The following is an 18986-nucleotide window of genomic DNA, read 5'->3' as shown; positions in this document are numbered from 1 at the left end:
CAACATGTTCAATGGGGTTAATTATGTATTCATGAGGTCATAGACTAAGGCCCCCATGAACCGATTCCCACCAAAATTTGGTAGTGGGGGTTTTTCATCATGCTCTACCAAACTATGGTATCAAAAATTCTCTTTTGTGACGTCATCACTTCTGTACTTTTTATTGCAACAGGTGGGTGTTTCATGAAGCTGTTCGTAAAGTTACGAACGATTTTACGCACGACTGGAACATGTTCTTAGGTCATAAATCAATTACATAGGGATATCGCATAGCACAAGAAAGGATCACCAGTCGTGCCTTAAAAGTTATTTGTATCTTACGAACAGCTTTATGAAACAGCCACCAGGACAATTTTAAAACTAAATGTAGCTATTCATAGCACATAAGAAGTTGGTGAATGAGAGACCACTCACGTGCAAAGTCGGTCAGTTCACTTTTGGTAACATTTAGCCCCGAGGACCCACTTTCACAAAGACTTGTTATATACAGTGATAACAAATCAGCCCATTCCTATAATAATAATATTAATACTAAATGATAATAGTAATATAAATGATAATAACATGTAATTATAATGATAATAATAATAATAATAATAGTAACAACAATAAGCAACATTTATATAGCACTTAATATAAATGTGTTTTATCACTGCATACTATTACCCCAGCTTTAGCACAGCTAACCTAATCGGACGCTCGAGCATTCAAGGAATTTCTTCCTACCGCCTACCTATTTACTACACCTGGGTGGAGAGTGGCAAATGTAGATAAGCCCCTTGCCAAAGGATGTGAGTGCTGTAGTGGGATTTGAACCCTGGACCTTGTGGTTCAAAGTCTGGAGACTTATCCACTATGCCACAACATCAGTGAATCAAATTACATGATTTCAGTTAGTATTAAACTATCATTGCAAATTTTTTATTAAAAAAAATTATGAATTAGAATACATGAAACTGTCTCCAAGTGACTGTAAAAGGTTTTTCGTTATGAATCCACGGACTGGCATTAGCTGAAAAAGCATTTAGATCTCTGGAATTGCCAAAATGAGGTTTTATTTTCAAATTGACTTGATTCTTCCGAAGGTCCAACGCACTGGACAAAGATAAGCATGTACAGGGCTACATCTGAATAATTACTTGAAAAGCAATCCTTTTGCAGTGGACAATTTGTTTATAATATTCTTCCGTAATAACATGAACACGATTTGATAATTTTAATCTTTACCACAATATTTTTCAAAATGTCCATTAAATCTGAACCTAAGGATTAATATACGGGACTTGACAAAAAATGTTGGCCTGATCTTTTCAGCCATTATTTAAAGTATATGTTGAGAATTATGGCATTTAAGGGCATGTACTGGACCATTTTCTGTGATATTCTCCTTAAATATGAATACTGTTTAAAGACATAACATTTGTTTTTCTTCAGCACATCTGTAATATTTCTTTTTTGATCAAATTGAAAAAGGGGAAATAATAGAGAAGCGGTTACCGTCAGACAATTCAACTGCAGCATTTTGATCCGAAAGACCATCTGTGAGTAGGCTGACTAATTCCTGACCAATGACATTAGCAAGGGTATCAGTTCCACCATCGTTTAGAACGACAACGAGTGGATCCGGTAATGCATCAAACGTTATCACAAGGACAACCACAATACTTCCAGGCCTGCATGTAACAATAGTTTATTGAAAAAAATATGAAAATATAGGCTATGTAAATTATCATGGAAATATCAGTGTCATGTGATTGGGATATAATGAATTTACCATTTTGCTTCTTTGGTACATACATGTATCATGCCATTAGGATACCACTAAACTAAAAATATGAGTTCATATATGAATTCAGACTTTCCTCATTACTCAGATACAGACAGTTATTTTGTATGGATGGATGTGATTTTTTTACCCGATTGCTAAGAAAGCGTGAATGCTTGAAAGCGTCAATGCTTGTAAGCAAGCAACCAGAGGACCGACGGCTTAAAGTCCCCTCCGAAGGACCTGGTACTGAGGATTAATGCCTTACCAAAAGGCACTAGCGCACCTAGTGGGAATCGAACCCGGGTCACCAGAATACGAATCCCCCGCTCTACCGACTGAGCTATCGCGCCTCCTTGTGTTTCCAAAAAAATATTACTCTTCCTGAAAACCTGCAATTCCTTTTCAAATTTGATCTCAAATGGAAATCTGATTTGTCATAGAAAACATGCATAACAAAATACATGAATTCTGCTTTGCAAGGGCAGAGCTACCAAGTCTCACGCATTATGCCTGAGACTCAAGCATTTTGGACTCTTGTTCATCCCCTCAAATCTCTGTCTCACGCAACTATCACAGCCTATCCCCATATACATTGTACACAATGTCTGTGATCTCACTCAGATTCACAGAAAATCTCATGCATAGCTGGTCTTTGAACTTGGCATCTCTGCAAGGGTACATGTAAATTTAACTAATATTTTGATTGAAATGTAAAGAAACAATGCATAATTATATCTTTATTAATAGATGTATTGAATGGACATTAAATCAGTTAGTTGCTGTTGTTGCTCTTTTTAATGATGTTATTGCTGAATACTAATTTATTACTACTGCGTGAATTAAATGAATTACCTGAATTCCACAACAGTTGTATTTCCATCGGCGTAGTATCCATTTTGCAGTAGTCCATTTATCTACATTAATAAAAAGAAAGCAATACAATTTTTTTCAAAAACCTTAAAAGCATTAGGGGATGGCTGTTGCATGTCAATACTTTGGAAAATCAAACTGCAACTCATCTACACTCAGCCACAGAAAGTAATGTAATATGTAGATCACATGTAATCGTAGCGACTTCTTGCACTTTAACTTTGAAACACCCCCACCCAGCACCCGACTGCTTAGGGAGCGCAACTTGCCCGCTCTGTGTTAGCACGTTACTCGCATGCAATCATCACCCCCCCCCCCCCCAAATTAAATTCTGGGTAACTGATCTGTTATGCCTCAATATATTGATAAACGTGCACAGATGGCTCATGGCGCATTATATCTCGCTACCATACTATCTGGATCTCGATGTATATGATGCAGGGCCCTCCTGGGCATAAACACATCAGGTATTTGACCTGGATTTTGCCGGGACCGGCAAGTGCAATACACCGGATGAAAACCCTACTCTTTGATGACTATTGTATTGGTTTTTAACTGGCATAGGTTGTACCTCTCCTATACACGGTACCAACATTTGCGTCCTTTCTGATGGACAGAGAGTTTTTCCAACCGTATTTACACCTGCACTGAATGCAGTGCCAGTGGTGAGGCACACTAACACACAACACTATAACGTTAATAGGCTTTATAGCGTCACACTTTTTTTGTTAGACGCGTTTCGGCATGAGTGGGACTCGAACCCCTCATGTATATCCGAAACATGCGCTCTAACCGACTGAGCCACGCTGCCTCCTAGTCCTGCAAGTGGAACTCTGTCAATGTAACCCAGTCCCAAGCCATACTCACTCTTAATTTTTTTGACAGGTTATAGACTAACCACTTCAGTCTCTGTTATATTTACTCTGCTAACTCGATCTGTACAGGGGTTCAATGCAATGGCCATATGTTTATGTATTAAGTTTGGATAAGCCTATAGACCAAAAGCTTCGGTCTCTGTTATGTTGGTTGTTCCGCTGAACTCCGTTGGCTCCATTCACCAAATACAGAGACAGAAGTTCTAGCTCGATCTGTACAAGGACTCAGTGGCCATATGTTTATGTATTAAGTTTAGATAAAACAGGGAAGTGGAGTTGTGCGGCAGCTGAAGTCACTCTTTTTCCCCATTTAAGTCTATTTTTCCCCTTTTTGGTGCATTTCAGGCCTAAACAGAATGATTTTGGTAATTCTTTTTACATATTTTTTTTAAAAAAAGATAAAAATCGATGAGACCCGTCAGTGGGGGGGGTTGCATTGTTAACCCCTAGGGCTAGGCTAGTGTCATGGTGGCTGCACGATATCGAGCCGTGTACGAGGAGAAATTAAAAAAATTAAAAATGTTAAAAAACTCCTCGAAACATAGGGCTGGCAGCTGTTAAGGATAAACCATGGAAGTGGGAGTTGCACGACAGCTGGTGGAAGTCACTTTTTTTCTATTATTTTTGGTACTAAAACTTAAAAAAGTTCTTTTTATAATTTTATGAAATAATTAAGACAAAAATCGATGAGCCCCGTCAGAGGGATTTTGCATTTCTAACGATCTCAAACCATCAGTGTACCAGGAGAAATATAAAATGTTAAAAAAACTCCCTGGAACAGACGTCCAGTTGTTCGTAGGATGAGTAGTGGATTGAAGCATGACAGTTCTCTGGCGTTGTTGTTCTTGCTGATGATGTCGCACTGATAGCCAACTCTCCAGATGAGCTTCAGCTGATGCTTGATGCCACATTCAGCTATGCGGAGTTCTGGCATTACAAAATCAATCCTTCCAAAAGTGCAGTGATTGTCTTCAACAATGCTAAGCATCCCACAAAATCTTCCTGGACAGTCAACGGAAGTATTGTTGATGCAAAAACCAGTCATCCTCACCTTGGAATTTCAAAATCCGGCCCTCGGTCTGATCCTACTGACGGCATCATCGGAACTGGCCTTCGTGCATTCTATTCCCTGTCTGGCTCTGGTGCATATGCTGGCGGTCTCTCCCCCTTGCTGATTGCACACCTTTGGCGAACTTTCTGTATTCCTAGGATATTGCATGGCGCTCCTATTATTAAACTCACTAAATCCATGCTACAGAAACTCGACAAAGCCCAATTGCATCTATTTAAGAGGGTTCTTGGAGTCCCAATAACAGCGGCGGACGAGATTGTATATCTTCTCACCAACCTCTTGCCTCTCTCCATCCAGATAGATCTCGATAGATTGCTCCTTTTCGGCCAACTCTCCAATCTGGACCACAACCGCTTCGAATATCGGACATTTCTGGCAGCTCTCGGAGCATGGACTCCAACTATCCAAGTCATCCAGGATACGTTGAGAAAGTATGACCTCCCTGATCTTCACAGTACTATCTTGAAACCACTTCCTTACTCCACCTTTAAGAAATTGATTAAGTAGGCCTACAAGATCTACACTGCCATCAATGATCTCGTTGCCCAGGGCATCCGTGTGAAGTCAACTCTCAAGTTCTGGATTGATCACATACCACCCTCAGTTAATCTCCTTTATCCGAAGTCCTCACATTCTCCTGTAATCCGTTTCGCACTCATTGTGAGAGCCCAGCTACTCTCATCCACATATCTCACTCACTGTCGCCTCCACACATTGGGAAAGTCCTCCACTCGTACCTGCCCCCTTTGCGACTCATATGATGAGCACTCCTAGTACCAATGAGGTCCAAACATTAACATGTATGGACCTCATAGGCGACATTACCCAAAATTATGGGTTAGACAATTCAGTTCTGATTTCAAACCCAAGACTTTGGTAAATGTACGCCTTAATACATATTGGAGTTATGCGATATGACTTTCATTTGGTGGGAAAACTTTCAATACTTAAAAAAATGAGTTGAAATTAAAATGAATTACTATTGAACTTACATTTCAGGCCCTTTTTGTTGATTTTTGGTGAGCGTTCCACACAGCTGCGACGAGTGATCAACTCCGAAGTGATACGCGAACTGGTCAGCTGATCGGTAGATTATCTTTTTGTCAGACGTTCATAATTTATGTAAAGCGTATCAATCTTCCGTATCTTGATTTCAAAGTATCAGTATTGCAGATAAATGTCATTATTGATTGGAATCAGTGGCGGATCGGGGGGGGGGGGGGGTGGGGGTGAGCATTTCTGCCCGATCCCCCTATTGAGATTTGTAGTAAATATTTTGGAATTAAATACGTTGTTCATACTAGTTATGTGACCCCTCCCTTATGATGATCACAGCATTATTTGTAATGGGGATATTTCGTTCATATTCTTGTCTCTTCTTTCTCTTTTTAGCCTTTTTTTGCTTGTTAAAACCTTTTTTCCTTTTTTTTTTTTTGGGGGGGGGCTCGCCAAATTTTACGTGGGTCAAAATTACCTTCATTTTTTTAGTGACAATCTTTTTTTCATTTGTCCAGTTCTACGCGAGACAAAATTACCTTCGATCATTATTATAGTTAAAAACTTTTTTTATTTTTTATTTATTTTTTTTTGGGGGGGAGGTTGCCAAATATCACGCGAACGTTTTTCAGCTTTTACTGTTTTATTCGACTTATAATCAAATATTAAATGGGGCTTACCACAGTTTTTTTTTAAGTCAATTCATAAGAATATTCCTCCTCGGGATTTGAGCTTTCTTTCATGAAATATCAATTTTTTTCATGATTACCAAAAATACTTAAAATTTTTTATCGGTGTATGCCTATAAAGCTTTAGCTCATGCGTTGCGCCTGCCATATTTTAATGCTGATCAACTTTATGCTTTTAATGAATTCCTAAAAACAATAAATTCTCAGATCATCAATTTTGTCGCAATCGAATAATTCGATTGCGTCTCTCTATCAGTTTTGAATATTCATAGAAAATATCAGCTCGTGCTTTTTGCTCATAATATTTTGATTAGTAAATTCTTCTCTTATATAATCGAGTCGGATAGATAGATAGATAACTAGAGAGAGAGAGTTGGGGGGGTCCCTCAGCTACTTGTCCTCGCTTATTTGTTATTATTTGTTATTATGCTCATGTTGTGAGAGCTTTGTGTTTTCACATTTTTTTCTTTTTCAACCTTTTTATTGTCTCGGAGCTTCCCTCTATTTCTTTACACTATATAATGTAGTCCTTTTTACCTCATTGTTTCAATCATTGGCGGCGGAAGCCCCAAATTTTAGGAGGGGACAACCTAAAAAATTTTGACAAGCAAAAAAAAAAGGCTCTCAACCCAAACATTTTAGGGGGGGACGTAGGAAAATAAATTGACAAGCAAAAAAAAAAAGGTCAACAACAAATTTAGGGGGGAACGTCCCCGCTTCCGCCGCCTATAGTTTCAATTCTTTTTTTGTTCTCATTTCAATGAAAACATCATTATTAAACTGACGTAGAAGACTTTATTACGAAATTTTGACATTGTTTTGTTTCATTTGTTTGGCTTTCTTTTTTTCTTCTCCTCATCTTCTTACTTTTTCCCTTTCCTTATTTTCTCTTCAGTATTTCATTTTATGAGGTATCCGCCAATTTATACAACACCAAGCATATAGAGGCGGATAATCAGTGAGGGAGCATGACGGTGTGCCGCTCTAAAAAAAAGGAGGAATATTGGAAGAAAAAAAAAGAAGGGATGGGGAAAAAATAAAGAAAAAAAAAAGATGATGATGGCAATGATGATGATGAAAATTATCTTGGTGATGATGATGGTTGTGGTGACGGTTGTGGTGATGATGATGGTGATGCTAATGATAGTGGTGATGATGATGATGACGAGATGTAATTTTGTTATTTTGTCTTTGAAAAAATTAAGTAGTGCAAAGTTGAATTCATTTAAAGTTTATTATGAAAATAGCAGAAAAAAAATTGGTATGCGTTCGAGGAAAATCCATCCCCCATCAATTTTTTTTAAAGGTAAGATTTTTTTTGCCGGGGGGGCCACTTCCATTCACGAGTGGATACCATGCGCGACCATGGGGTCTCGAAAAGCACCCTAAACACGTAATTTCCATATTCTGAAAATGCACCCCTTAACAAGTATTGGCGTGTGAAACCCTACTCTTAACAAGTATTGGAAACAAAACGATACTCTTGGCAAATATTCCCTGAAATGAACCCCTAAACAAGTACAGGAATATTTTATTGTTACGGGTCCTTCGGTCGTTGGCTTTACCTTATTTGGTTTAGTACGACCCCACCTTCTACACCTCGCGCAAATCGGACTCTAAACACGAAGTGTTGGAGCAAAAAGGACATCCTTTATAAAACATTTTGATTTTGTTTTATCATCCCCGCAAATTAGACCCTAAACACGACGGTTTTCCTAGCGAATTAATAGATACCCTTTTTTCGTTATTTTTGTGTTTTTGACACCCTTATCACGTTATGTAGATAACGTGCCCTATCGTGAAAAGGACATCCTTTTTACATGTTTTTTTGGTCGCGCATGGTATCCACTCGTCAATGTAAGTGCCCCCCCGGGTTTTTTTGTGACGGCGTAGGCCTTTGCAAGCAGCTATTATTATGGTAAAAAAGTAAATGAAATGTCAAGAAATACATGATAATGATTTTTATGGTACATTTAGTATATCAATTCATACTTGTTATCAAAAAGAAAAAAAGTGGGTCGTTACGGACCATTAAAAATGGGAAATTTGGGCATTTTATATTTAGGATAGAGCAACTGCTCGTTATAGACGTCACAATAAATCAAGCATTCTAAATTCTATCAACTCCATTTTTTGTCAAATAACACCTTCATCGATATTTTGAAATGATTTTTCTCATATTTTCATCATCTTTTTATCAGGGTGAAATTCCCCTTTAATTTACAAAACAGATTCGCAAACAATATCAAGAGTAGTGGGAGGCAAGGGTGGAAATCTAAGGTAGGGGACCAGGGGCTGGAAAACAGGCAAAAAAAAAAAAAAAAAAAAAACTAACCAAAAAAAAAAAGGAAGGTTTATCACCGCCAAAAGAAGGTCGTCTCGTTCAAAATACATGTTTTACTTCGATTTAAATGATGTAGGTCTATTTCTTTCCATCATATATAAAAGAACAAAAATAGTAGGGGGACATTTGATAATGTGCCCCTACTATTTTGGGTTAGGGGGAAGTGTCCCCCTGGGATTTGCGCCCATGTGGGTGGGGGGTGTTGCACCTCCTTTCGGAATCATTATGGAACAGTGTGAATAGTCGCTGTGATTTCGATCTCATACCTATAAAAAAATAGAACAGAAGAACGCCTTGACCACAGGCCAAAATGCCTAACAATTTTTTCGCAACATTAGCGACTCTCGTAAGGGGCGCTCATTAATAAATAAAGTTGCATGTGTAGCTGTCTATGGCGACAGAATTTATAGCAGAATTGAAGCCAGAAGCGTGGGAATTTTCAAGAAAATTCAAGAAAAGAACCGGTGAGTACCTATTTAACAGAACTAATGTAATTATTAACATGTATTGAATTATAAGAATATTCAATTTTTTTCGTGAAAGAAAGCTTAGTTCTAAGCTAGGGCGGCCCAAATGCACGTGAGTGGAGTCCCAGTTTCTTAACACGGGTAAGTATTGCGGTGTCGCCTAGGCCCTAGAGTGATGATGAGACAGTTGAACATTTTGTTGGATCTTGCTCCGCTCTTGACCACCTCCGCCAAGACTTCATACTCAGAGTAAAGGAGTGTCTCACTGACTTCCCACTTTATCTAGACGTGTATACTGCTGATGACCCACACTCCTAGTACCAATGAGGTCCAAACATTACATGTATGGACCTCATAGGCGACATCAGTGCTAAAATTGGGTTAGAGATTTATGTGGATCTAAATTTATTGTAATTTCAACAAAAGTACTAGCTAAATTTGAGGCTTTTGTTGAAATTTTGCTTTAATGAGACATTTATTTTTGAATAAGTAACAAAAAATTGAAAGAAATGAAGGGGAACTTACATTTTGACGACTTTTTTCTGATTTTCTTGGCAGTTGTCCTTCACTTCTGACTCGCGATCGGACCTGATATGCAGATCACGTAATACGCGTTCTCGTCAGGTGATCGGTCGGTTATTCTTTTCGCCAGATGTTGATAATTATATATTTCATAACGCAGCGTTCATCGCAAATTTAGCTGAAAGAGATTGAAGTTGAACAGCGCAAGCTTTAATTTATTCAGAAATAACGTTTGATTGCACAAGTTTCGCCTCGGACATTTAGGATCATTTGGTCCCATATTGGCGTAACTACGGGGGGGCGGGGGTGTCCCTACCACCGTCCACACCGGGCGTCCACAAGCCAGCAATTATCTTTTTTCTCTCTTTTTTTAACCAAAATGCTTCCCCCCAGAAAAAAAAGAACCAGGGTTAAAGAGAAAGACAATTATGATAGAGGAACACAAAATACTTTATTTTTTCAGCTTTTACTGCATCGACTTATAATCAAATATTAAATGGGGCTTAGAACATTTTTTTAAAAAGTCAATTAATAAATATATTCCGCTCTTCGGGATTTGAGCTTTCATGAAATATCAATCTTTTTCATGATTACCGAAAATACTTCAAATGTCAAAAAAAAAATTATCGGTGTATTAGCTGATAGCTTGCGCCCGCCTTAATTATTTTAATGTTGAGATACTTTGCTTTAATTTAATGAATTCCTAAAAGCATTAATTCTCAGATCATTTGTCGCAATCGAATGATTCGATTGGTAAGCTAGTTGTATAATTATTATGATTCATGAATTGTTTAAAATGTGTCTCTCTATCAGTTTTGAATATTTAAAAAAATGTCAGCTCATGCTTTTTGCTCGCAATATTTTGATTAGTAAGAAATTCTTGTGTATGCGAGTTTGATACATAAATAACTAGAGAGAGAGGGGGGGGGGTGTCCCTCAGCTACTTGTCCTTGCTTATTCCATAATTTTTTATTATGCTCGTGTTGTGAGTATTTCAAAGTCTTTTCTTTTTCTCACCCTTTTTATTGTCTCGGAGCTTCCCTCTATTTCTTTGCTACGATGTATAGCCCATCTTACTTGTTTCATTTTTTTATGTTCTCATTTCATTGAAAACATAATTATTAAACTGACGTAGAAGACTTTACAACAAAATTTTGATATTGTTTTTTCTTGTTTGTTTGGCTTTCTTTTTTCTTCTCCTCAGTCCTTTTTCTAATTAGTTTCCCTTTCCTTATTTTATCTTATTTCATTTCATGAGGCATCCGCCAACTTATATACAACAACAAACGTTAGAGGCGGATATCCAGTAAGGGGGCGTGGTGGTGTGCCCTCTAAAAAGAGGAAAATAGGAAGGGAAAAAAGCAGGAAGGAGAAAAAATAAGAAAAAAAAAACGATGATGGCAATGATGATAATGATGATGAAAATTATCTTGGTGAAGATGATAGTGGTGGTGATGGTGGCGGTGATGATGATGATGATGGTGGTAGTGGTGATAAAGATGAGAATGAAGTTGGTGACGATGATATGATGATGATGTAATTTTGTCTTTAAAAAAATAATAGTGCAAAGGCGAAATCATTTAAAGTTTATTATGAAAATAGCAGAAAAAAATAATTTGAAAAATTGTACGTATGCGTATGGAAAATCCATCCCCCACCAAAAAAGAAAAAAAGTGAGATTTTGTTTTGTTATTTGTGACGGCGTAGGCCTATGCGAGCAGCTGTGTGATATAATTATGGTAAAAAAAGTAAATGAAATGCCAAGAAATACATGATAATGACTTTTATTGTACATTCAGTATATCAGTAGATAAATTCATACTCGTTCCAAAAAAGAAGAAAGTGGGTATATTATGGACCATTAAAAATGGGCAGTTGCTCTATATATTATATTACATAGAATATATAGAGCAACTGCTCGTGTGTAGCGGTAAGTTATTCACCTGATCTACATAATTCATGCGGCGCGTGCGCAATGTTTACGGTAATAATTATTGCTGTGAATACAATGAATGTCTTAAAAAAAATAATCTCACAGATCAAATAGTGCCAGCTCGACGCGCAAAATGAGAAAAAAATATATATTTTCTGCCCTGATAATTTGATAACCCTAACCTAACCCAATTTCTAAGTATTTTTATCATAAACAGGATAACTATATACAATGATTGAAATTAACTTTATATTCTTTTGCGAACAAAATGAATATGAAAGACAGCTTTTTGATAAAGAACACAGTTTTAGAGCGTTAGAGCGCGATTTATACCTACAACCGCTAACATACGCGGATCCAGGGGGGCCGAGGGGCCCAGGCCCCCCTATTGGCGGAGCAAAAAAAGAAAAAAAAGAAAGGAGAAAAGGAAGGGAAAAGAGAGGAAAAAAGAAGAAAGGCAAACATAAGAGGAGGAACATGATTAAATGAAATAACATTAGGGGAAGACTCTGAAAATAATTTTTTTTTAAATCTATTTGTTAGGATACAAAATTTTCGCTCGCGCTTCGCGCCTTATTGTCTTTTAGGGTATTTGCATATCTTGCTCAGTATGGAGCTTGAAAAATCAAACTTTGAAGTCAATATACAAAACATATTTCAGCTGGGAAATTGAACTTTCATTATTTTGTTTCATTTACAAATTGATTTTTAAAAAGTGCTCTGTAAAAATGTCTGTGTTATCGTCTGAACATTATCATTTTCTGCTTGCGCTGCGCGCTCGCAAAATTTGAATTTTCAGGTACCTATTATTTTCCTGTATTCCATAAAATTCTCAAAAAAGTTCCCTATTCAGGTCAGATTTTTAAAACGTATCAGCTAGCGCCGCACGCTAGCATTTTGATTAGTCGGTTATGTATATCCCAATATTAATTCTAAATCAAACTAATTTGATGACAGTTTATCAAAAAATTCGACTCGCGATTTCTGCTCGCATTGATAGATATATAATGCCTCTTATGCATAATTACAAAGTGCTTTAAATGTCCAGTTTTCAGGCCATAATATTAACACATTTCGCGCTCCCATGCGAGAGAAATAGGAAGATGGTCATCATTTTCATATGATGACATAATGCCCTCATAGCATGTTCCGGTCCTATGTTAAAACTCAAAGTAATAAAAATAAAATACATCAGCTCTTTTTTAACTGTGATCCATCACAATTCACAATTTTCCCACAAAGTGTTTGCATTACAGAGCTTAAATTCACCCTTTGTTATATCATATATTTTTAGCTCGCGCTTTGCGCTCTCTTTATTGATTTTCATGATAAGAAAGTTACTTAGAATACCCAAATTCTAGGTCGAAATCTAAAACACACGTTAATTCAGATACGCAGATTGTTCTCTATTTAAATCATTATCCAGTTTCAGATCACAATATCAAAAAGTGTCTGCTCGCAGATAAATAACTTATCCTTTTCATGATAAAACATGAATAGTGCGTCCAGAATTTTTCCGCTCGCGCTTCGCGCTCGCATCAATAAAATACTTAGAGTCATTCCAAGATTACAAAAAGTGCTTAGCATTTCATTATTCAGGTAAAAAAGGTCAAAATTTTTCAGCTCGCGCTTCGCGCTTGCAATATTTGAATGTTGAAATATGCAGTCTTCATGGCTAAATGCAAGCAGTCCATAACAGGTACAATTTTGAGCAGTTCAAAACGTATACACAAAATTTCTGCTTGCGCTCTGCGCTCGCATTATTAATGTAAGGAAGATCCCCACTTACTCATCCTTTTCATGATTTACAATACTAATTAAACAGAGTGTCTTGTTCAGCAGGTCTAAATCTCGATTTTTTTTGCTTACGCTTCGTGCTCGCATGTTTAATTATATACCTATTCAGTTAAGTTACAAAACGTCTAAGAATTTCCATTCCTCAGGTAAAAATGTCAAAAAATTTCGGCTCGCACTTCGCGCTCACATTATTTGATTTTTTAAAATGTGTAACGTCTTCATGGCCAACTGCAAGCAAGTATCTAACAATACTTTTTCCATCACTTCATTTCTGCTCACTCTTTACGTTCGTAGTAATTATTAACTTGCATACACATTTTTTTTTCAGGAAAACAAACATTTCCCAGAATGTTTAAAATTTTAGGAAAAAGTACATAAAATTTACAAAAAAATTTAGCTCTCGCTTTCCACTCGCATTATACAAATAAGGGTTATGGTATTATACATTTATGTTTCATAAGAATAAATCTAAAAAGTGACCATTTAGGACTACCCCTTCAAAGAAACAAAAAAATCCCGGAAAAAATCATATTCGAGCGGCCGATCGGGGGAAATATGGCTGAAAAAATTTCCGCCCCCCCCTATTGGCGAAGGCTGGATCCGCCCCTGGCTAAATCCTGTCACTGTCGGTATACATGAAGCAGTGATTCATCAGCTTACGGTAATAATTTTTGCAACACGAGCGCCAGTCCGAGAAATATAGACAGGCATTTGCCCAAACGGACAACATGTCAACCTCTGCTCATTTCTTTTTGCACGGGCACATGAAATCTCGACGTAACCCATCACATTTCTCCCTATTTTCTCCTTCCTTTTATTTTCCATTAATTTTTCTTTCGTTCACTTTTTTTATGTCCTCTTTCCCCATAATTTTGTTTACCCATCACATTTCTCCCTATTTTCTCCTCCCTTTTATTTTCCATTAATTTTTCTTTCGTTCACTTTTTTTCTGTACTCTTTTCCCATAATTTATTTTACCCATCACATTTCTCCCTATTTTCTCTTCCCTTTTATTTTCCATTAATTTTTCTTTCGTTCACTTTTTTTCTGTCGCCTTTTCCCTTCTAAGTTCTATTTTTTTTCTCGTCTCACCGCTTTTCCTCATCCCCAGCCCTCGATCGACGCCCGTGCAGATTCGCAAACAATATCAAGAGTATGTCTACTTGCAAGGGCGGAAATCTCTCCCCAAAGGTAGGGGGACCAGGGGCTGGAAAATTTGACAAGCAAAAAACAAACAAAAAAAAGAAGGTTTATCACCCTCTAAAGAAGGTCATCTTGACCAAAAGAAATTTGACAAGCAAACAAGCAAAAAAAGGGGGCATGCCAAAAGTAAGATCGTCTCTTCCAAAATACATTTCGATTTTGAATGAAATGACCAAAAATAGTAGGGGGACATTTCATAATGTGCCCCCTACTATTTTGGGTGAGGGGACATGTCCCCCGGCCCTGGGGTTTGCGCCCATGTGGGTGGGGGTGTTGCGCCTCCCTATCGGGATCATATCACAGCGAGTCTACACTCTTCCATATGGAAGAGTGTTTACTCGCTGAGATTTCGATCTCACACATAATTTTATAAAAAAATAGAACAGCTACGCCTTGAACACAGGCCAAAATGCCTAACGATTTCTCCGCGGCATTAACAACTCTCGTAAAGGGCGCTCCATTTATAAATAAAGTTGCATGAACAGCTGTCTATGGCGACAAAATTTAACGCGGAATTGTAGCCAGCAGCGTGGGAAATTGGCAGAAAATTCAAGAAGAGAACCGGTGAGTACCGATTTAACAGTATTCATGTATTAAGTAATATTTATTTAATCATAAGAATAATTTTTTTTTACGGAAAGAAAGCTTAGTTCTAAGCTAGGGCGGCCCAAATGCGCGTGAGTGGAGTCCCAGTTTCTTAACACGGGTAAGTATTGCGGTGTCGCCTAGAGTGATGACCCACACCAATTCACCTGTGCTACCTTATTAACCCATCAAAGCTGGTCTCCCATCCGAAGTCAATAACTGTCTGCTCCTTAAATCTCTCTTTTTCCTACATAAAATGCATGGCTACCGTTCCAACCTGTTGCTGAACCTGTGATTTACCTGACTGGGAATTGTTCTATTTGTATCTTAGAATCTCCAGAACAGTGGAGGATCACCGAAGAGAGAGAGAGTGGTCAACAAACAAAAAAATCAACATGTGGGACTAGACAATCAAAACAATACCTACTCGTTTGACCGAGCAGAATGTAACAAAGATTCTACGTGCAGTTAAGCCCAACGTTTATATCTACTTACATGAACTTGTTTCATCTGCAGACATTTCACCGATATAAAGTAAGGAATAAAGTTATCGGTAACCAACTTTCATAGTCATCATGGACATACCAACCATGCAAGGTCCAAGCTAAAAGAGTCTGGGTCGGTCTATCTGGGTGCTGCTTTATTTTTCGTCGCATATCCCGCATGCCTCAGCCACGCCTCCATCACCAAATTATTGACCAATCAAAGCTAAGAATTTTTCACACGAATTCTGATTGTACGAAAGTTTGCAAGCTATAGCAACAGTAACGGGGCGGCGCAATGGATACAACCCCCCCCCCCTCTCATCCGCATATTTAGCACCACGGATTTCTTTTCTTTTTTTTTCAAAGATAATTCAGGCTTGATCCTAGGGTCAAGGGTTTTGTGGGTTTTCCTTTTTGCTTGTACAAAATATTTAGGACAAAATGAACCCTCTTAAAAAAAAATCCTTGACCTGCGCCGCGCATCATACCGGGGCTTCATATAGGAAAACCACAAGGGGGGACAACAATCGAAAATGTGAGGTAGGCCCCAGGGGCCACAGAACGGCTTTCAAAGTGGGGGTGGCTGAATTAAATGCAAAGAAAATCACAATCCTATGGTATTTTTTTCGTTTTTGTACACGGTTTTGGAAAAAAGTGGGTGGCTGAAGCCCCCCCCCCCCGCTCTCGCGTTCCCTGGGCCCTATGATCAAGGATTTTCATTTCAAATCCATTCCCACTTTATGGAATTTTTCTAACAACAAGGTGACTTAATAGGCCCTTATGCCCTTACATTGGCACATTCCAGGATGCCAAACACTGTGAGTATAATCCCCCCCCCCCTCCCCCTTATTTGACCCCAATAAGCGCATTTGGTAAAAAGTGCAAAATTTAGTTATTTCGTTTTACTTTTGGGAAGAATTATTTAAGAATTGATTTTTTAACAATAAACGCCTACATATTAGGTATAAATTTCGGCCTAGGCCTGTCTCCTTGATAAGATCGACATAAGTCTGCAGGTCTAAACCCTGATTGAAACACGATTGCACATGCAAATCATTGTATCATGACCCATCGACCAACTGTTGTGTGGTCTCTCATTGACCGTGTGTTATTAATTACATAGTTTTGAAATATACGTTTTCAGTTATCTACTATAATTACAGAGAATAATTTGACCTATAATTGTATTTGTATAGATAAACTAAACTGTTTTGAGAGGAAAGGTAATTGTTTTGCTACTTGGTAGCATAATTATTGCGGTATAAATGCATTGAGTGGTTAAAGAGAAATTCCAGTAGTTGCAGTAAACACTGATTTCATGAGAAAGTCTGTAAAACCAGGCTTAATTGTCAGTATATCATCGAGGATCTAGATCTGGTACAGTTACATAAACTGAACTTTGTGAAATCTTGAAATCTACGCTGAAAAATGTTTACACTGAAGATCACCAACACAGATAGGCACACGTGGGACAGTGTATTATTATTTCTGGAATAAAGACCCGACGGAAGTGACCGAATCCGCGCTTGTTTTGCTTATTTCTCAGCAATTACACAATTTCTTCCAGAATCCTTTGGCACATATTTTTTATTCATACAAACAGACACTTGGGTGGTCATTATATTAGATTCTGTAAAAAGTCATTTTGAGATCGTTACCAATACTGGAATTTATCTTTAATTAGCATGTTACCATTCAAGTGGTTCTATTTTTCTAGACTGCACTAACACTTTGGGTCAGGAAACTGAGGTATGATGCTGCACGGGCCTAATCACAACTGGCAGGCAAAAGATATTCATTCGAGCCAACCCATTGCTCAATTTTTGAATTTGATATTGCTGATTGACAAAAATGTATGAATATGACTGATAATCCAACACTGATTCTAGTGAGGGTACCTACTAACTTACTTTTCCAAAGTGGAAAGATATTTCACCACTATGGAACTATATTTTTACTGGCGGAAGAATTATGGTTATTTTACTCTCTCAAGTGATGAATTGGGGGGGGGGGGTTCTTATTTTTATTTGGCAACCAGTCAATTTGACTATTTTCGCCATAGTATATATCATATTATTAACGTTTGTTTTCTTAAAATGGAAAAAAATAAAATTTAAATATTTCTTTTTCCTTGGTCCCGTCAGGTGTAGTCTTCGTAAATGCTGATTTATTTCTAAAATGAGCCGGTCGAGGTACCCTTTTCTGGTCAGATATGGAATGTCAGACATTTATCCTATCCACTAGTAGAAAACATTCAACCCTCGAATTTCCTCCTTATTTTTTATGAATTCTTTTTAAGTGCCACTTCAACACACGAGTCTATGGGGAATGAATTAGGCCTGTGATACCATGAGTAATTGAAGACTCGAGATGGCGCTATAGCTTCGTATCTGCTCTAACTTACCAAGTCGATAACTTCGTCAACTAAAGCCTGATATTCAGGAGAGGTGGGATCGTTCAAAGCTTCGGTGAAATTCTTGTCATTGAAAGTAATATTCAACTGGGCACCGATGTAATCTATGAAGAAAAATGGCACAGCAATATCATCAAACTTGTGATACAAAAACTGTATGATACATAAAGGGATGTGTCTAACTTTATTGATTCCATAAAGGTAGTATCGGTGATGCAAAAGGTTGGGACACAAGTTAACCATTTATTCTATCAACCTTCTTGATGACACGACCGCATTAATTTGCTCCGGTCTTAGTATCTCAGAGGGCGTAGGGTTAGATTTATTGGTTCAGAATAATGTAAAGATTGTAGGATTGAGGTGTATTTAGGTTTGGAGGTTACAATTTATTGTTCGGATTAACGAGCAGTTTTTTTCTTCACCAGAACAATTGTCGCTGGAGCTAAATGTCATGGAACCTCTTTGCGAAGTTGTCATTGACTCTCATCCTTTCTCATATTCGCTAAATTCTTCTTTCTTTTTCACCTTATTTACTTAGATAACCGAGGGGGGGGGGCGTCATTCCCCTATTCTGTTGGGAATGTTATCATATTTGAAGAGCTCACTTGCAAAAAAGGGTTAGGTCAATTTTTCATCAAATTTGATTTTTATGTCTCAATGTATAGGAGCTCTATAAGATGATTCCAAAGAAAAGTTAAAATTCCTATTAAAAAGTGAACTAAAATTTTTTTTAAAAAGGGGTTCGGTCTATTTTAGTTTAGTTGCAAAAGGGGTCCACATTGATTTTTTTTGTAAAAGAATATCATAAAAAATATGAAGACAGTTAGATTTCATTTATAACCAATTTTATGTTCTCACGGTAGGGTATCATGGAAATTCAGTTTTGCATGAGAATATTGCAATATGGGAGAATTAAAAAAAATGATTTTCTTGGAGCAGACCTAAACCCTTTGCAACAAAACTTTTC

The 18986-nt window shown here is 37.5% G+C and overlaps 1 protein-coding gene across 1 annotated transcript in view; it reads right to left on the bottom strand.

The window, feature by feature from the left end:
- The window catches only part of LOC121420125, a 97756-nt gene that overhangs the window by 76080 nt on the left and 2690 nt on the right, over positions 1 to 18986 (bottom strand). The window contains exons 5-7 of the mRNA XM_041614662.1: positions 18011 to 18123; positions 2621 to 2682; positions 1498 to 1673 (exon numbers count right to left, since the gene is read on the bottom strand). Coding sequence (XP_041470596.1) covers positions 1498 to 1673; positions 2621 to 2682; positions 18011 to 18123 — 351 coding nt within the window. The remainder of the gene's footprint in view (positions 1 to 1497; positions 1674 to 2620; positions 2683 to 18010; positions 18124 to 18986) is intronic.

This window comes from Lytechinus variegatus, chromosome 8, assembly GCF_018143015.1.
Source record: "Lytechinus variegatus isolate NC3 chromosome 8, Lvar_3.0, whole genome shotgun sequence".
NCBI lineage: Eukaryota > Metazoa > Echinodermata > Echinoidea > Temnopleuroida > Toxopneustidae > Lytechinus > Lytechinus variegatus.
The sequence above is the reverse complement of the archived record's forward strand: the minus strand, read 5'-3'. Positions and strand labels throughout refer to the sequence as shown.